Source organism: Rhineura floridana, chromosome 7 (genome assembly GCF_030035675.1).
Source record: "Rhineura floridana isolate rRhiFlo1 chromosome 7, rRhiFlo1.hap2, whole genome shotgun sequence".
Classification (NCBI taxonomy): domain Eukaryota; kingdom Metazoa; phylum Chordata; class Lepidosauria; order Squamata; family Rhineuridae; genus Rhineura; species Rhineura floridana.
The window spans coordinates 8,107,555-8,128,681 of NC_084486.1; the positions used below are offsets into that span (position 1 = coordinate 8,107,555).

The window sequence follows — 21,127 nt, forward strand, 5'->3', positions numbered from 1 at the left end:
CCTTGGAAAAGTAATCAAACCCCTGACCAATGCTCTCATATTACTGAATTACAAATGGTACGTTGTAATTTTGTTCTGTTATTGTAAGGTGACATTGGTTTTATGTTGGGAAATGTTTGTAAGAAACATAAAATACTGAAACATGTTGCTTGTATAAGTATCCAACTCCTGTACTGTGGAAGCTCCCAGTTTACACAGATGAAAGGAACTGCCCTATTGAGGACACAATTTCCTTGCCATTGGCCTCCACCTGGGAACCATTAAAGTAGTTGTCACATTGTCAGGAAAAAAACCCAACTGTTGAAGGATCATTGGTCAGGCTGTGGATCTGAAGGAAAATGAAGACCAGAGAGCATTCTACAAAAGTGAGAGATAATGTAATATGAATGCATAGATTAGGGAAAGGGTACAAAATAATATCCAAGTGTTTGGATGTCCCGGTGAGCACAGCTGGATCAATAACCAGGAAGTGGAAGCTGCATCACACCACCCAGGCACTACCAAGACAAGGCCATCCCTCAAAACTCAGTGCTCAAAAAAGAAAGAGACTTGAGAGAGAAGCCACAGAGAGGCCAACATTTCCCAACATAAAAACAGTGTCACCTTACCATATTTGATATTTGAGATTCAGTGTTTAAAAATAAAATATCATACAGAATGAAATTACAATGCACCATTTGTAATTTCAGTAATATGAGAGCATTGGTCAGGGATCAGATTACTTTTGCAAGGCACTGTATATGCTTTTAAGTACTTATTTAGCTTTCGGTATTTATTAGTTAACTGGCTATAATACATTTTATTATTTATTTAATTAATTTATATCATACCCTTCCTCCCAGAAGAAGCCCAGGGGAGCAAACAAAAACACTAAAAGCATCTTAAAACATCTTAAAAACAAAAGACTTTAAAACATTTTAAAATAAAGCATGCTTAAAAACATCTTAAAGCATCTTTAAAAACATCTTAAAAAGCAATTCCAGCACAGCTGCAGACAGGGATAATGCCTCTACTTGAAAGTCTTGTTAAAAGAGGAAGATGTTCAGTAGGTGCCAAAAAGATAACAGAATATCTAAGGGAAAGGAATTCCAAAGTGTCGGTGCCACTGCACTAAACATCCATTTCCTATGTTGTGTGGAACTGACCTCCTGATAAGATGGTATATGCAGGGGGCCCTCACCTGCAGAGCGTAATGATCTACTAGGTATATAAGGGGCAAGATGATTTTTCAGGTATCCTGGTCCCAAGCTGTGTAGGGCTTTGTATACCAAAACTAGAACTTTCAACTTAGTCCAGTAGCTAATGGGCAGCCAATACAATTCATTCAGCAGTGGGGTAACATGTTGGCAATACCCTGCCCCCGTGAGCAGTTGCGCCGCTGCATTTTGCACCAGCTGCAGTCTGGACCATCCTCAAGGGCAGCCCCAGATAGAGTGCATTACAGTCATCTAGCCTGAAGGTTACCAGTGCATTGACAACAGTGGTCAGGCAATCCCGATCCAGAAACGGCCACAGCTGTCTTTACTAGCTGTAAAAGGTACTTCTATCCACTGAGGTCACCTGGACCACCAGCAACAAAGATGGATCCAGGAGCACCCCCAGACTACAAACGTGCTCTTTCAGAGGGAGTACAACCCCATCCAAAGCAGGCAGTTGACCAATTAACAGAATTTGGGGACCACACCTCCTTCTTGCTTGGATTCAGACTCAGTTAATCGGCCCTCATCCAGCCCACCACTGAATCCAGGCAGCGGTCCAGGGCTTGCATGGCCTCTCCTGATTTAGACCTTATGGAGAAATAGAGCTAGGTATTATCAGCGTACTGCTGACACCTTGCCCCAAATCTCCTGATAACCACTCCCAAAGGCTTCAAACGGATGTTAAACAGCATTGGGGACAAGATGGTAAACTGTGACACCCCACAGCACAGCTGCCAGGGGGCTGAAATGCAACAAGAGACAGGAGGCACTCACTGAGCTACTGGGGAAGAACAACGGACAAGTGTTAGTAGCACTGAGACTAATGACATCACTGGGTCAAAGCCGAATGGAAGACCCGAGGCTGATGTGCACAGATGCAAAAGGAGAGTCCAGAATTGTACAATGTACACAATGTTGTTGTTGTTATGTGCCTTCAAGTCGATTACAACTTATGGAGACCCTATGAATCAGCAACCTCCAAGAGCATCTGTCATGAACCACCCTGTTCAGATCTTGTAAGTTCAGGTCTGTGGCTTCCTTTATGGAATCAGTCCATCTCTTGTTTGGCCTTCCTATTTTTCTATTCCCTTCTGTTTTTCGCAGCATTATTGTCTTTTCTAGTGAATCGTGTCTTCTCATGATGTGTCCAAAGTATGATAACCTCAGTTTCATCATTTTAGCTTCTAGTGACAGTTCTGGTTTAATTTGTTCTAACACCCAATTATTTGTCTTTTTCTCAGTTCATGGTATGCGCAAAGCTCTCCTCCAACACCACATTTCAAATGAGTTGATTTTTCTCTTATCCGCTTTTTTCATTGTTCAGCTTTCACATCCATACATAGAGATCAGGAATACCATGGTCTGAATGATCCTGACTTTAGTGTTCAGTCAAATTCAAATTCTTTATTTGTGGTCAAAGACCCGTCCTGTTGTAGGCATATAGTACAATACAAATCAGTTAAACTTAAAAAGGGTTAGAACACTACAGATCAGTTAAACTTAAAAACAAGGATAAAAGGGTTAGGTCAATACATTTTGTCCTTCTATTCAATTATCATATACAATAAAAACAAATTAACCAGACCAAACTTCAGATCGTAACAGTTGCGCGGCATATATAAATTTAGCAACTCTAATTGTAATTTCTTTGTTACATCCTGATATAAGGTAGCGAATCATATTATCAGGGGCCATCAGGGAAATATTTTGCATTATATTAGACAGGATATTGCGACGGATAGAGTCGTATATTGGGCAATTGAATAAAACATGAAAAAGTGTTTCAATGTTGCCTTTCCCACAAGGGCACAGACGATGGTCGTAAGGAATCTTTGAAATCTCCCTAAAAGTAATGCAGATTGAAGGGAATTGAACCTAGCCCTAGTGAAAACTAAACGGAGATTTGGATCTGTGAGAAAGTCCAAATACGGGGCATATTTAGAGGGGTCAGGCTTTAGTTTAAAATGTATAGGAGAGCAGGTTTTTGTGGCCTTTGTGATGGCAGTTTGAAAGTCTATATCTTTAAGTCGAGCTCGAATAGCAAATTTGGCCGAGCTTAAGGTTTGTGTTGACAGATATTCAGGAGATAGGCCTATAGAGGAGAGTTTACTCCTGATTTTGTTGCTCCAACTTGATGTAAAAGACTCATTCCAGAGATGTGTTAAATATCCCGGATGGTGTTCATAGGATAATTTGGCCCAATAGTTGGAGGTTAGCAGCCACGCTTGGCATTCGATGGAAGGACAGCCAGCTTCTAATCTAAGGGCTGCTGCTGGAACGCATCTCGGTATGCCCAGTAGTTGACGTAAGAAGGTGGAAAGAACTGCTTCCATTGAAGGATTAAATGCATGAATCCAGATGGCCGTTCCAAACAATAACTGTGGGATGATTTTTGTTTGAAAGGCCTGGATAGCTGCAGGCACGTATCTTCCTCCTTTATAAAAAAAGAATCGGAGGATTTTTTTGGCGGTGATGCGTGCATTTAGGATAGCAGCCCTTATATGTGTAATCCAGTTCAACGACGAGTGAAAGGTAGTGCCGAGATATTTATATTGTGGAACCAGAGCAATTTGCTGGGCATTTACTGTCCAGAAGCCAGATGATTTGCGCCTCGAGAATACTAAGATTTTCATTTTATGATAGTTTATGGTTAACTGATTTTGCTTGCAGTAGGACATAAAAGCACGTAAAAGGCGTTTCAGTCCCACCTTGGAAAAAGAAAGGAGGGCCGCATCGTCAGCATACAGAAGGAGGGGGCAGGGTTGCTTCCCAATTTTGGGAGGATGTTCAGTCATACATCTTTGCATTTGAGGACCTTTTCCAGTTCTCTCATAGCTGCTGATAAATTCTAATAATTTAATTAATTCATTTAAAACCAAAACCAATCTGTTGCAAAGCCCAATCTTACGGCCTGGTTTGCACATCATTTTGAACCAGGGGTTATCAACCTTTTTGGACCAGCCGGCACAGTTTGCATTTTGAGAAAGTGCTACCAGTACCAGTCACAAGATGGCCCACATGTGGGTGTTGCATAACCCAACCTGACTGCCATGATGGTATGGCATAACACAAAATTAGAAGAAGTACAGCCATTGCTGCTCCTCAGCCCCTGAACAACCTCAGGCTTAGCATGAGAAGTCAATTATATTCTGCTGGTCCTGATTGTGGCGATCACACAGTATTGATTTTTCTCTCACACACACCACAACAATACTGTTGCTGTCTAGTAACAATATGGAACATTCCCCAGTACCAGGAAAAATACACAAATTGGCCACACCACACTCACTCCTCACTCTCACACGTGCACACACTCACTACACATGCATTTCTGTACAGACTACAGACACACATGCATTTCTCACTCACTTGTATACACATACTTCACATGTACAGTACATTGCCACACGACAATGGAACCAATTACCTAGAAAGGTAGTGGGCTTTCTGACACTGGAGGCATTCAAGAGGCAGCTGGACAGCCATCTGTCGGGAATGCTTTGATTTGGATTCCTGCATTGCGCAGGGGGTTGGACTCGATGGCCTTATAGGCCCCTTCCAACTCTACGATTCTATGATTCTATGATCTCTCCCTTTCTCTGTTCAAGTTCATCTCTCCCTGTCTCTCACAGACTACACATACACGCAGATGTTGCATTCATACCTCCCTATCTCCTCTTCTCTCTCTCTCTCTCTCTCTCACACACACACACACACACACACACACATACACGTGCGCACACACACACCATGTATATCTCTCCTTTCTGTGAAGTGCATCCCTCTCTTATACACATGGGCATCTGCAGGAATTTTTCCAGCAAGATGGGGGGGGTCCTGGAGGGGACAAAGTAAAGCATTGAAAGGGTGGAGCAGGCTAATTTCTCACCAAAACATTTGAGAAGAATGGTGGCTGGGGATTGTGGTTCATCTTGAGGGCACCAAATAAGGTCTTCACGTGTGCCATTGCACCCATGGGTGCCAGGTTGGCAACCCCTGTTTAAAGCATAGTTAAGCTTGCTAGTGCATTGGATGAAAATCATGGCCACGTTGCTCTTACCTGCTTACGCTCAAGGTTTGTTTACGGGAAACAAGCCACGAGCCCAGGTTCAGAAACAATGCTAACCCCAGCCACGGCTTAACTCCTGGCGGCACAGCAAGACCATCAGAAGAGCAAAGCGGCCACAATTTTTCCTCCATGCATCAGCATGCTTCATGTTCACTTAGTTAAGCTTAACTATGGTTTAAAGTGATGCACAAATGCTTCCTTTGTATCTTTACTCACAAATGCAAGACTTGCTCCGTCTTCTTTTTGCTGATTTGTGCATTCTCACATAATGATAGTCATTTTCCCTAATGTTGCACAGTAGAAGCTGTGGGGCAGAGCTACTCTCCCTACACCAGCATGGTTCACTATGGCTCTGTTATAGTAACAGATACTCTGCTTCGAGATGTTGAAAGTTCACATATATAATCTGTTATCTTTACATCAAGCCTTCAAGTAGGCCACTTGATTACTATCCCCATTTTTATTATTATTTTCAGTTTTTTCAGTGGTTTGGGAATTCTCATTGTTAGTAGCTTGGGGGAGGCGTACCGCAACCCTGGAATGCAGCCCACTGTTGTTATATTATGGAAATCAAGTGAATCCGTGGCAGAAAACTCCAAGCACATGCAGAGAAGATCAATACAACTGAAGCTACTATAGATATACAGTAGGGCCCCACTCATATGGCGGGTTATGTTCCAGACCCCCGCCTAAAAGCTAAAGCGAAACCCACTGAAACGCAGAACTCCGTCAATGAAATGGTGCCCGACGCCCAAAAAATGCCGTAAAAGTGGAACAAGCACCGTATGAGTGGGGCCTTACTCTAATGGAAAGCTGCCGTATTAGTGGGCCATCGAAAAGCAGGGCCCTACGGTAAATATAGATATAGCCACTGTATCAAAGTTAAGCATACAGAAACTACAATTTACAGAAAGGGAATAAAGCTAACTCATCTGATGTGAATTTACTCTTACTCTCCCCTTCCCTTATTTCCCTCCTGCTTTCTGCTTCCCCTCTCGGTTACAAACTCTTCCACCAGCAGGGGAGAGTGATATTGTCATCAGGACCTGCTTGTAGGCTTTGTATAGGCATGTGGTTGGCCACTGACCTGACCCAGCAAGCTCCTTTTATGCTCTTATGTTCATCCTTCCTTTTCTTGTTCCCTAAACGCACATAAAAATGCATTCTCTTCTCCACCCACACCTCTCTCTTCTGCAAGAGTGCTTGGGCTGGCAAAGACCATTTTACTGTGGGGATGTTGCTGCACCCTGGAATATTTGATTAGTGAAGTAGTGATGGGCTGGATTTGCCAGTACTTTTCCTCTACAGTATTTTCTCTTGAAAACCTCATAAAATATACAATAGATTTTCACCAAAGCATGAAGAGGCAAACCTTCCTTCTTTCCTTACATACCCTCTCTCTTTTGACTTGTTCAGATAGGGAGGGGAGTTGTTGCTATTGTCCATGAAAGCACCATCTTCTTCACCAGGAAACCTCTTGAGTTTGGGATGGGCTTAGAGGGTCTGCACCTGGTTTTGGGTCAGAGAGACAGTTTGGGGGGTGTTACTGGTCTACTGACCACCCTGTCGCCCTGCAGCATCCCTGACGTAGCTGGGTGAAGTGGTCTCTGGTGTGGTGTTGGGGAGCCCCAGGACAATAGATCTGGGTAACCTCAATATCATGCAGAGGCTGCCATTGGGCCATCATGGGACTTCATGGCCTACATGACAACCATGGAGCTTTCCTAAATGGTCATTCATCCATCACATCAGCAGGGCATACCCTTAATGTACTCTTTACTCCAAGTGTTATGAGGGATGGACTGAAGGTAGGGGATGTGCAATGCATTCTGTTGACATGGTCAGATCATTAGCTAGTGAAGTTTATACCGGTAGTGGCAATTAGGCCCTGTAAGAGTGGTGGGTCTGTTCAAATTGTCTGCCCTTGGGGACTGATGGAACCTGATGGGTTCTTGAATGCTCTGGGGGATTTTCCAGTGGAGAAAGCTAACAATCCTGTTGAAGCCCTGGTCTTGCTATGGAATGTTTAGATCTAAAGTTCAAAATCAACCGTAACAGATGCAAATGTGTTTCACACAAAGTTAAGGTATGTGGTCATTACAATTACAATTTATAAAAGATTTTTAAAGATTTTTTTAATACAAACAATAACAAACATTAATTCATACATATGAAATTTTTAAATAGACAAAATTGTCTCCTGAATCAAAAGTGCCTAAGTCTTTAGTCCATACGAATGAATGAATGCACACTTCTACTATAGCGCTCTTGTAAAAGCTGCTGGTTATCTTGTTTGTAGATTTTAAATCCGTGCCTCAATGGAGCAAGATGCTTATATTATGGCCAGACGCGTTTCGACTGGTGTGTCTTTATCAATGGCCTTTCAAACACATACTATGCAAGATAAAAATGTAAATAACATATTCATAAATCTTCAATTTATATGGCTGATTAGGTTAAAATTATATACAATTTCTTAAGGGATAGTGGAAAACACTTAACAAATTTTCACTTGGATGAAGAGTAATAGGTGCGGGATGGATGCATTTCCATTAATTCTATATCCAAAATAAATAAAGATTAATTGTCAGTATGGGGATAGATCTTTTCATTCCCATTAATAATTATTTATTAAATTACTTACCATTTTTTATCCAGTTCCTCTGGACAATTTTTATCAACAGCATTCATGTAAAGCCCCCTTGAAATCAATGAGGGTTGAATGCAAATGCCTGCTAGGGTATTTTTAAGGACCACTTGTTAAGTGGACTCAGCTGTGGGAGTTATCTTAAAGTCATATCATGAAAGATTGATCTTGCTGGTTTTCAATCATCCCATAAGATAATTACTTAATAATACATAGTTTTGTAATGACTCAACATGAAAACTATACTCTACCACCTTAACTTTAAAGCTAATAGATAGTTAATATACAAACACTGAATTCATAAATCTCATTATCCAATTGATTATTGACATTTACTAAAACCATTGTTATAAATCTTCATTTTCCATATTACAAATATTTGCTGTTACTTGCAAAACCTGGCATTGTGTTGATCCCTGATTTCTATTTACATATTGGATGTCATAATATTGGAAGCCAATTTAGATCTTCATTCAGGCCTTTTGGGGCCATGGTTTTTAAAGTATATATCCAGAAAAGCTCTCTCTTTTTTAGTTTTGTTTCTAACGCTGTTCCTGTAGCTTTTTCCATAATCCAAAATTTGACATCCTTTTCTGTATGTCCATGGCTAATGAAATGTTTGACAAGGGGTGCATGTTGTTTTGTGTTCCTAATACAACTTTTATGCTCAGAGATTCTCATTCATAGAATCATAGAGTTGGAAGGGGCCTTGTAGGCCATCGAGTCCAACCCCCTGCTCACAGCAGGAAATCCACAACTAGAGCATCTCCTGCAGATAGCTGTCCAGCCTCTGCTTGAAGACATCCAGCAAAGGGGATCCCACCACCTCCCTAGGCAGTCGGTTCCATTGCCGAACCGCCCTTACTGTCAAGAAGTTCCTTCTAATATCCAGTCTGAATCTACGCTCTTGCAACTTAAAACCATTAGACCTAGTCCTACCCTCTGGGGCAGCAGAGAACAAATCTGTACCCTCCTCTATGTGACAGCCCTTCAGGTACTTAAAGAGTGTAATCATGTCGCCCCTCAGCCTTCTCTTCACCAACTGAACATGCCAAGTTCCTTCAACCTTTCCTCATAAGACTTGTTCTCCATACCGGCTATCATCCTCGTCGCCCTCTTCTGAACCCGCTCTAACTTGTCTATATCTTTCTTAAAATGAGGCGCCCAGAACTGAACGCAGTATTCCAGATGAGGCCTGACTAATGCAGAATATAGTGGGACTATTACTTCCCTCGACCTGGAAACTATAGCTCTGTTTATGCAGCCCAAAGCCGCGTTTGCCTTTTTTGCCGCAGCATCACACTGCTGGGTCATGTTCAACTTACGATCCACTACAATTCCAAGGTCCTTCTCACACGCACTACTGCTAAGCCGGGTATTTCCCATCCTGTACCCGTGCATTTTGTTTTTGTGGCCTAAATGCAGAATCCTGCATTTGTCTTTATTGAATGTCATTTTATTAATTTCAGCCCAATTTTCTAGTCTATCCAGGTCCCTTTGGATTTTATTCCTGTCTTCCATTGTGTTAGCTATTCCTCCCAGTTTCGTATCATCCGCAAACTTCAGAAAGCTTCCCTCCACCCCATCATCTAAGTCATTGATAAAAATGTTGAAGAGTATTGGCCCCAGGACAGAACCCTGTGGCACTCCACTCAAAACCTCCTTCCAGTCCGAAGCAGAGCCACCGACGACCACTCTTTGAGTACAGTTTTCCAACCAGTTGTGAATCCACCTGACAGTATTTCCATGTAGTCCGCATTTGACGAGTTTGCTAATCAAAAGGTCGTGGGGGACTTTGTCAAACGCTTTGCTGAAATCTAGATAGATAACATCTACAGCATTTCCACCATCTACTAGGCTAGTGACCCGATCAAAAAAAGAGATGAGATTAGTTTGACAGGATTTTTTTCTTGACAAACCCGTGCTGGCTCCTACTAATCACAGCATTGTCATCTAGATAGTTGCCAATGGACTCTTTTATTATCCGTTCTAATATCTTTCCCGGTATTGAAGTCAGACTGACCGGCCTGTAATTCCCCGGATCTTCTTTTTTACCCCTTTTAAAGAGGGGGACGACGTTTGCCCGTCTCCAATCCTCCGGCACCTCTCCCGTTCTCCAGGATTTCTCAAAGATGATGGCAAGAGGTTCCGAGAGTACATCAGCACGTTCCTTTAATACTCTGGGATGCAGTTCATCAGGCCCTGGAGATTTGAACTCATTTAGGTTAACTAGGTATTTCCTGACTATCTCCTTATCTATCTCGAACTGCAATCCCGAGCCCTTACTGAGATTGCTACCGATGCAAGGTTGCACACTGTTCCCTTTTGGGGAGAAAACGGAGGCAAAATAGGCGTTGAGCAGTTCTGCTTTTCCTTGTTATCTGTCAACATTTTGCCATCCTCATTGAGCAGCAGTCCCACCATTTCCTTAGTCTTTCTCTTGCTTCGAACATATCTGAAAAACCCCTTTTTGTTGTTCCTCGCTTCCCTCGCCAGCCTCAGCTCATTCTGGGTTTTAGCTTTCCTTACACTATTCCTGCAAGCCCGAGCCGCTCGTCGGTACTCTTCCTTGGTGATGCATCCTTCCTTCCATTCTTTATACATGCTCTTTTTTACTTTTACCTCCTCCACCAGTCTTCCATGTAGCCACATTGGCTTTTTCCGATGTCTTCCATTTTTCTTCCTCTTTGGAATTGTTTGCGATTGCGCTTTTTGTAATACGTTCTTCATGAACTCCCACACTTCTTGGGCTCCTTTTTTCTTTAGTCTATCTAGCCACGGGATCCTACCCATCATTTCCCTGAGCTTGCTAAAATCGGCTTTCCTGAAATCCAAGGTCCATGTTTGACTATATTCTTCTTTGGCTTTCCCCAGAATCACAAATTCCAGCATTACGTGGTCACTTTCCCCCAAGGTACCGACCTCTTTAATTCCCGTGACCAATTCGTCCGTGTTAGTTAAGATCAGGTCCAGGATTGCCGATCCCCTTGTTCCTTCTTCTACTTTTTGAAAGAGGAAATTATCAGCAAGGCCCATCAGGAATTTGTTGTAGGCTTTGTGCTTCGCAGAGTTTGTCTCCCAGCAGATATCCGGGTAGTTGAAGTCCCCCATCACTACTACTTCTTGCCTCCTTGAGATTTCAGAGATTTGTTTGAGAAAGGCCTCGTCTACCACCTCTTCTTGGCCAGGGGGTCTGTAGTAGACACCTACTACCATGTCAGTTTTATTTGTTTCTCCATTTATTTGTACCCAAATGGTCTCTACTGGACCACTTTGTTCGCTGTCTTGGATTTCCATAGAGGTGTATTTGTCTTTGACGTATAATGCTACTCCCCCTCCTTTTCTGTTGCTTCTATTCTTTCTGTAGAGTTTATATCCTTGAATGGCTATATTCCAATCATGGGAGTCATCCATTTTAATCTTCCTCATTGTCATACCTACATATAAAAGATTACATGGGCATTTTATGATATATATAACTCCCTTGGTGTTACAATTGAAAAATCCCCTTAAAGTGTAGTTTTTATTGTTACCATGGTTCAGAAATTGATGCAGTTTGATACAGTTATTGCATACACTACACTGATTGCACCATAGTATACTCATCTTGCTCCATTGAGGCACAGATTTAAAATCTACAAGCAAGATAACCAGCAGCTTTTACAAAAGCGCTATAGTAGAAGTGTGGTTATTCATTCATTGGTATGGACTAAAGACTTAGGCACTTTTGATTCAGGAGACAATTTTGTCTTTTTAAAAATTTCATATGTATGAATTAATGTTTGTTATTGTTTGTATTAAGAAACCTTTAAAATCTTTTATACCTTGCTATGGAATGGCAAGATGAAATGAGGGAACAGCTGCAGCACTGAGGGACTGGAAAAGACCTGCCCTGAGCATTTGGGTGCTTGCTCGCCCACTCCTCTGGGTTGCTATCTCTTGAGACAGCTGAGGTCCCAAGTAAGTGCTGAAAGGACTGGGACCCCCTGCCTGACTCTGACTCCAGAGAGAGGCTGCAGTCAATCTTGCAGCTTCTTGCATCAGACACCAAAGGGGTCGCCCCTTGGGGAACTCCTTAGGGAGTCCCTAGGGTGCTACTCCATTGTATTTTTAAAAAAACCAATCTAGAGGAGATTGATAGTGGGGAGGGTGCATGGCGCATGTGTAATTCCTGTGCAGGGTGAGAGCCTGTGCAAGTATACTGAATTATAGGAGAAAGTTACTAGCTGCCTTCAGAGTGAGAGTCTGCAACTGGCAGAAAGTTGGCCTTCCCTGGGTGTGAGATGGGGGCGAGTCGATGTGACCTCTGTGAAAGTTATTGAGTGAGTCTGACTGTTCCCAGTTCTCTTGGAGGCCTGCTGGGATAACTGGTTCAGGTAGGTTTTGTTGGTGGGCTCTTCTTGTGTCCATATCAGGTGTTTAAGAGGAGTCTTAGTCAGAAGGAACATGGGTGATATCACCCCAATTTCAGTGATCATGGGTAGAGGGAGGTATGTATATGGGGAGGTGGTGAACTACCATAGAAGATGATATCTACGCCTTGTTCCTCTGTCCCAGTCGTCTCATGGACGGGTTGCAGGTTGCTCATCTGCTCTGCCCACTGGCCTGTGTGTGTTGTTGTTTAACACCAGATTGGTACACAGCAAGACTACACTCACCCAATCTCCCTGAAAGAGGCGGTGATCCGACCGCTCCTGAAAAAGGCCACCGTGGACCCATTAGTTTATGAGAAGTACCACCCGGTCGCAAATACCCCCTTTTTAGGGAAGGTGATTGAGAGGGTTGTGGAGCAGCCATTGCAAGCACTCTTGGATGAAAGAGATTATCTTGACCCATCCCAGTCTGGGTTCAGGCCTGGTTATGGGACTGTAACAGCCTTGGTCGCCCTGATGGATGACGTCTATCGGGAGAAGGACAGGGGTGTGAGACCCTGTTATTCTTACTTGATCTCTCAGCGGCTTTTGATACCATTGACCATGGTATTCTTCTGGGCCAACTTGGTGAAATGGGAATCGGAGGCACTGTTTTACAGTGGTACCAATCCTATCTCCAGGGTTGTTTTCAGATAATAGTATTGGGTGACTGTCTTTCGGCACCCTGTGTTTCAAAAAGGGTTGTATTAGCAACCTGTACAAGTGCAAAGCATACTTCTGTGGGGAGCACCATGCAGCCAGTTAGTATTTTGAAAGTTTGTATAAGTTATAAATACAGTAGGCCCCCGCTTTTCGGCATTCTGCTAATATGGCGCCAGCGGGGCGATCAGCTGTAGCGCGAGGAGCTCCAGCTGCCACACTCCAGCTGACAGTGCTTGGCCCCTGAAGCTCTCCGTGTTCCAGCTGACTGCGCACTCCAGCTGACAGCGATCAGCTGTACTGTACAGCTGATTGCGCGCTATGTCCCAGTTTACGGCGGGTTTCGCTTTTCGGCAGGGGCCTGGAACGTAACCCGCCATATGAGTGGGGCCCTACTGTACTAACTAACCATTTTATGTACAATCATGGGGTAGCCAATGTGGTGCCCTCCAGATGGACCAACTCTGAATAGCACCAGCCAGCATGGGCAATGGTCAGAGATAAAGGGAGTTGTAGTCTTAACAGCGTCTGGAAGGTATCATGGCTACCTCTGTACTATACTATTAAATTGCATTGATTATCAACTTTTATTATAGCAGTGCTGCGTGTTTCATTATTAGTGATTTTACATTGGTATGAAGGAAATGCAGACAGGACATTTGGAACCTGAGAGAGCAGATTATTTATAATACTCCACATGAACACAAACATGCCAACCAAAATTGGTGGGTATTTTCAGAGTATTAGGAATGGCTCCCTATTTTAGAGATGGCTTCATATGGTACCATTTGTATATGTCATATTTTGTGCTTTCACAGGGCACAATCCTTTGCTGCTACACTAATATATATATATATATATATATATATATATATATATATATATAAAACCTTATGCTTTTCTTTGACAATTCAGATCTTTACTTAATCTGTATACTGAGTATACATGATACTTTAAAGTGTTATCAAGTGGCCCACATGTAAAAGCAGCTAGTATACATGAATTTCCCATTTCTAAGCTCAGCGCTCACCTAGCTTTGTAGTATGAAGTTCTGAAGTGTAAAAAATTACAAAATATAACCATTTTCTCTCTTTTCCCCTCTTCTTGTGATTTCTTACAGATTTGAAGAACTTGTGAAAAAGTTCAAAGTAGAATACCATGCTGGTGGATCTACTCAGAATTCCATTAAAGTGGCCCAGGTTTGTAGTTCCTCAGAATAAATTAAATATAAAAGAATATTAAAGGTAATTGTTGAAATGCTTTTTCTCTTAGCATTGTTTATCTTCCATCACAGGAACGTAACCTTAATAATATTGATGTGTTCTGCACTTACCAAAAATTTTAGAGCTGTGCATGTATATAATATGACTGATCATCTAAACCTTTGATCCATTTTCCTCCTCCCTTTTGCACATATGATTTACTATTTGTTTTAGTTTTTTATTATTAATTTCTATAATTTTGAAAGGTATACAAACATCTACAGTATAGAAAAGAAGAAACCATCCTCCCCCACAATCAAAAAGAGAAGGAATAATACACACACACACACACACGCACGCACGCACATATGGATGACCACAGAACAGGGCAGATATAGCAAATAATGCAGAAGTTCAGATAAATGGGTGACTGCAGGATAGAAAGCCACATAGACTGTTTATGCGGGATTACAATTAAAAGCAAAGTAAGGTGAACAAAAATCATGTCATAAGAAATCATGTTGTGTCCATGTTATTGATTTTAGTTTGTTTTAATGTTTGTAGCTTCTGAGGAAGGATTACTCCGAAACCAGTTGAGCCTCAATAAATTTACCAAGCACCAGAGCCTGCCTCTCTTTTTTGTCCATTACGTGGTGCTTTTCCCTTTTGTTTCTCCCTTCTATAAGAAATAATCACAATTGTCTACTTTTGTTTTAGATTTTTGGTTAAACCAAATGGGGATTCTATCTTGCCTTTCAGCAAGCAGTAAGGAATAGAGTGTCAGGATCTAGCAACATACAAAGTGGGAAATGTCATGACTGCAATATCTCTGTGCAGCAGGAAAAATTGAGAAATAGTTCTAGTTTGTGTTTTGTTGCTATGCCTGTTTTACATGCTTTGTGGACAATTAAAGATAAACATGATGATGTTTTCGGTTGCAGTCTGCCAGCCCTACACTTTCATGATCATAGTAGTTGTGCTTGCTAGTTTCTGATGCATTTCAAACTAAAAATATGTTGCTTAGGCTTGAAAACTGGAATACATGTATTTGTATGTGTATATGCTAATTGACAGGAAGCAGAACAGGTTTGAGGCAGGACAGGGTCATGGATTAGGAGACAAACCAGAACAGGAACCTTAAAAATCTGGTCCAATAAGTAGAGAGTGACTGTGAAAATAGACACTTGAAAGGTGAATGGAATGAGTGGCACTGAGAACAAGACTTGGCAGCAGAGGCCTGGCATTGACAAAGTATATCTCACAACCCTGGATTCAGATTTCTCCTCTTCAGGGGGTTAGATCCTAGGCTTGGAGTCAGAAGTGGAACCACACACAGGGCCAGCCTCAGAAGCGCACCCCACGATGAGTCCATGGTACCAGCACCTTATCCCTCCAGCCTAAGGATGTCTCATTGCCATTTGCTGACTTGGAGGACTCCCATCACAGAACCCCCAGGACAAGCAGGATCTCCCCTCTTTCTCTGTAAAAGACTGATGGAGTGGGATGGGCCTTTTTAACCAAAGAGGCACCTTTCAGTAGAGGTGGAACTTACAATTGAGACAGAATTGCTCCTCCATACGCCTCAGTCTAAATCTGACTATTGCTGAAGCAACATTAGAGCTTTGCTTTTATAACATTCACCCTGAACCCTGCACAAGGGCATACCTCAGAATGGATGAGGTCAGTACTTGCATCATAAGGCCAGAAATACATACAGTTAGGAGATTCCATGACAACCAGCTAGATATTGCTTGGACACTTCCTGTTACTAAATAGTCTCCATGTGTGTGCCCATGTTGTTCCTGGGATGCTGAGGTTTTGCAGCTTTAGATACTTTATTGGTAAGTAAAGAGTACTCAACAGGTTCATTCAGAGACAGATGTAATACTGATGGGGTTGTGCCTAGTAACCAGCAAAGTGGTTTCTTTGGATGTTTTAGTGCAGTTGGTGTAAATTGTAGCCAAAACTGGGGGAAGAAGGAATGTAGCAGAGAACAGAAAATCCCAACTTCTAGGAATTTTGAGGGTTTGGGGGAGATCAAAGAAGGATGACCATAGCTACATGCATGTGTTCAGGCCACATATTCATTGGCAATAAATTAAAGTGTCAAATTATAGAAGAGTAACATTTTCAGAAACAATCCTTTTGGCACTTGTAGAAATCCTTTTGCCGCTTATTGGAGCATTATGCATTAAAGGTATTGAGGTTTATTCAGAGCTTGGAAAAGTTACTTTTTTGAACTACAACTGCCATCAGCCCCAGCCAGCATGGCCACTGGACTGGGCTGGTGGGCGTTGTAGTTCAAAAAAGTAACTTTTCCAAGCTCTGGGTTTATTCCATTATAAAATAGCATATCTAGCCTAGATATAGCATAGAGGTGATTCAGTTGACGTAGTGTACTTGGACTTTCAAAAACCTTTCAGCAAGCTACTTCAGCAAAGGCTCCTGAGTAAGCTTAGCAGTCATGGAATAAGAGCAGAAGTCCTCTTGTGGATCAGGAACTGGCTGGGAAACAGAAAGCAGAGAATAGGAATAAATGAACCATTCTCCAAATGGAGGGATGTAGAAAGTGGAGTCCCCCAAGGATCACTTTTTAACTTGTTGATAAATTATCTAGAGTTGGGGGTGAGCAAAGATCCTCCATGGCGCAGAGTGGTAAGCGGCAGTAATGCAGTCGAAGCTCTGCTCATGGCCGGAGTTCGATTCCAACGGAAGGAGGAAGTTGAATCTCCAGTAAAAGGGGTCCAGGTCCACTCAGACTTCCATCCATCCGTGGTCGGTAAAATGAGTACCTGGCATATGCTGGGGGGTAAAGAAAGGCCGGGGAGGGAACTGGCAATCCCACCCCATATATACGGTCTGCCTAGTAAACGTCGCAAGACATCACCCTAAGAGTCGGAAACGACTCGCACTATAAGTGCGGGGACACCTTTACCTTTTAGGGGTGAGCAGTGAGACAAGTTTGCTGATGATACTAAATTGTTAAGGATGATTAAAAGAGAAAGGGATTGTGAAATGCTCCAAATGGACCTCTCCAAACTGAGTAAATGGGAAGTAAAATGACAAATGCAATTGAATTATACAGCCATGAGAATGGCTGTATACTATAGCCAGCGTGGATTTTTCACATTCCGCAATGTTAAATTGAAAATACTCCCTATGCCATTCTGCTGCTTCCCATAAGCTCATTTCAAAACAAAACCTTACAAAACTTATACGGTAGGGCCCCACTCATACGGCAGGTTACGTTCTGGACCCCTGCTGAAAACCACTGAAAAGCGAAACTCATTGAATAGAATGGCACGTGACGCCTGAAAACTGCTGTAAAAGTGGCACAAGTGCCATATGAGTTGAGCTTTAGTCTAATTGCATCTAATTGAGACCGCCGCATTAGCGAAAAGCGAAGCACCCTAAAGCGGGGCCCTACTGTAGTTCTGAACTCAGAAATGCTTGCCTAACAATCCTCTCAATTTTCATGGCACAAAACAGAAAGAATTGAGAGTTCAAAGTCTAAAGAGAGAGAGAAAAAACCCAGACGCCTTTTGGACTTTTTTCTCTGAGTTCTTATAATCTGTTGAAATTCATTAAAAATCAGCCATGTACACAGAGTACCTGTAATCCTGTTATTGACTTTGCCCCATACCCTGACCTTCATCTTCTGCAGTTTAAAAGTTAAAAAAATGCCTGGCTGATTTTTAATTAATTTAAGAAATTTTGGATGGAACTCTATGAGTGTCGGGCATGCAGTAAGAACCAATTGTCAGTGTTCTAAAAGCCAGACTCCCAGCTGCTGGGCTTGGCTAATCAGGAGGCCACACCGACACCTGACCTTTATTTCACTTGAGACAGCCATGACTTCCCCCAAAGAATGCTCGGAAGTGTAGTTTGTGAAGGGTGCTGAGAGGAGATTCCTATTCTACTGACAGAGCTCCAGTGGCCAGAGTGGTTCAACAGTCAGCCACTCTGATTGAAGGTCTGTGAGGGGAACAGGATGTCTCCTAGCAACTCTCAGCATCCTTCACTAACTACACTTCCCAGGATTCTTTGAGAGAAGCCATGACTGCCCAAAGTGAAAGAAAGGCCTGGTATGGATGTGGCCAGGGAAAGCTTTAGTTTAAATTTGTGTGGGAGGCTACATGTGCCTGCTGTAGAATAAAAAGGTGGGGGAAACGCTGAAGAGCAATGATACTGTTCACAATGTTTTCCTTTTGGAAAGGAAAGGGGCTTCCCCTCTGCACAGTGCCCACCTACCCACCCAATCTCCTCCCCTCCCTGCCCCTCCCCCAGGTCAGTGTTGGACTATGACCTGGGAGATGAGGGTTTGAATTCCCACACAGCCATGAAGTTGACTGGGTGACCTTGGGCCAGTCACTGCCTCTCAGCCCCAGAGGAAGGCAATGGTAAAACCATCTCTGAATATCGTTTACCATGTAAACCCTATTCATAGGGTTGCCATAAGTTGAAATTAATAAGCATGCAAATAATCATGGCTTTCCCCTCCTTCCCCTCTCCTCTCCCTTCCTCCTTCCCTCACATCTTCCTTCTTCCTCCTTCCCTGCCCACTCCAGCCCTCCCTCCCTCTCCCCCGGTCAGTTTTACCTATCCTAAGCATGATTGAGATATTGTACTGCCCTACAAATATGTCAAAATGCAAACACCATTTGGGTTGGTCTTTCACAGTCCAATCCACTTCCTGTGTAGCTTGGAAGAATTTGGTAACATGCCTTTGAGCATATGGTGAGTGGTAGCAACACCTGCAATCAGCCCAAATAACAGCAACAAGACATGTGCTGTGCTGATCTTGTTTTATCAGGGATGAAGCAACATTAGTAAGACAGTTGACGTAGTTCAGATGGTCACTTTAATTGTGAAAAAAGCAAATTCCATGCTTGGGATCATTAGGAAAGGTATTGAAAATAAAATTGCTGATATCATAATGTCACTACGGTGTGGTGCATTTGGAATACTATGTATAATTTTGGTTGCCTTGCCTCAGAAAGAATATTGTAGATTTACAAAAAGTTCAGAAAAGGGCAACTAAAATGTTCAAGGGGATGGTGCTACCTTCGACTAGGAATGATTGCAGCATTTGGGGCTTTTAGTTTAGAGAAAAGGGGAGTAAGACATGATACAAGTGTATAAAATTATGGAGAAAGTAAATAGAGAGGAGGTTTTCCTCCCTCCCTCATAACACTAGAACTTGTGGACATCCAATGAAGTTGAATGTTGGAAGATTCAGGACAGAGAAAAGAAAGAACTTCTTCATGCAGCACACAGTTGAACTATGGAATTTGCTCTCACAAGAGGCAATGTTGGCCACCAACTTGGATGGTTTTAAACGAGGATTAGACATATTCATGGAGGATAAGGCTATCAGTGACTGCTAGCCATGATGGCTATGCTCTGACTCCATACTTGGAGGCAGTATGCTTTCAAATACCAGTTATTGGAAACCGCAGGAGGGGAGAGTGCTCTTGTGCTTGTCCTGCTTGCAGGCTACCTATGGGCATCTGGTGGGTCACTGTGAGAACAGTTTACTGGACTAGTTGGAAACACTGACCTGATCCAGCAAGCTCTTCTTGTGCACTGTGCCATACGTTTTGTATCTATCTACTCACTGAAATCAATGAGGATTATCTATGCAGAATGTGTGCCAGGACAGTAGGGCTGTGCTCCATGTTTGGACAAATCATGAAAAACATACCGAATTGGGCCTCTCTGGGACCGTTTTTTGATGTTATCAATTGGGTTTAGTCACTGACAACCTCATACAGGGTGGATAAAGCATTTCCATATATTAGTTTAAAAAATGAAGCCTATTCATATTTTTTTAAAAAAATATTGCATTCACATGTCAGTGTCTCTGACTGTTTTACTGGCTGTTGGGCTGCATTACTCTCTCTCTCTCTCTGTGTGTGTGTGTGTGTGTGTGTCTCCTTCCTCTCTCCCTCTCTCTTTTTCTCTCTCTTTCTGAGACATGAATTACAGAAGGGGGGGAACACTGTATTTTGAAAGCTCTTCCTACAAATCAGTAGAGAAAGCCCTGGTGAGGAGAGGGGCTTGCTGTCCTGTCCAGAGCTGGAACCATGAGACTGAGATGCTGGTGCAATTAAATCTCGTTTTATTAAAGTAATGGATACATCAAGAACATTACGCTTCATATAGAAACCTGCCTTACTCACTAGAAACCCCTAACTACACTCTAGACATGCTCTCCGGCGTGTGAAGGAAGTTGACTCAGCGACTCCCCTCTGTGAGAGGCCAGCTTATGTAGGGAACGTCCTCGATCGTAATCTCTGGCTCCTTCGTAAGTCCTGTCTCTGCCCTGTCTGCTTCTCTCGGCGGTGGGCACGAGGTGAGGGGGCGCGCGACTCCAACGGCTCGTCGGAAGACACCTGCTCTTGGACTGCAGGCTCGAGGTCAGGAGGCGGCGTCACGCTGGAAGCGTCCTGGGAACTGCTTGGCAAGGGAGGAGCTGGCACAACCTCTGGGGCGTCCCCCGATGAGCCCTCAGGAGCAACTGGGGGCGGCACCCTCTCCTCTACAGAGCTCGCGTCACCCGTGGGAACTGGCTGGAAATCAAGTTCACTGACCCCCTTGAGATCCTGAGCAGACTCAACAACTCCCTGGTCTTCCGCACCTTCTGGCAGCTGAGGCGCCTGTACCTCATGCCTCTCCCCTCTTTGCTCCTTCAGGGAGAGCCGAGGCTCAACACTTGCCTTCCAGTCATTGTGCTCTTGGGTGGGATCACATCATGTAAGGAAAACACTGCGTCTCTCTGTTTAATTGACAGCTCTTCTTGCAAATCAGCAGAGAAAGCCCTGGTGGAGATAAGGGCTTGCCTTCCAATCATTGTGCTCTTGGGTGGGATCACTAAATTTGATTGATTGATTGCATTTATATACCGCCTCATAGCCGAAGCTCTCCGGGCAGTTTAC

At 43.0% G+C, this 21,127-nt stretch overlaps 1 protein-coding gene across 5 annotated transcripts in view; it reads left to right on the top strand.

Annotated features, from left to right (window-relative positions):
- Positions 1 to 21,127, top strand: part of ADK (adenosine kinase) — a 466,326-nt gene that overhangs the window by 134,421 nt on the left and 310,778 nt on the right. For 4 of the 5 annotated variants that reach the window (XM_061634839.1, XM_061634838.1, XM_061634840.1 and 1 more), the window contains one exon: positions 14,108 to 14,186. In XM_061634839.1, coding sequence (XP_061490823.1) covers positions 14,108 to 14,186 — 79 coding nt within the window. Of the gene's footprint in view, positions 1 to 38; positions 58 to 14,107; positions 14,187 to 21,127 lie in introns of those variants that run through there. The other variant, XM_061634842.1, reaches the window with a different exon arrangement.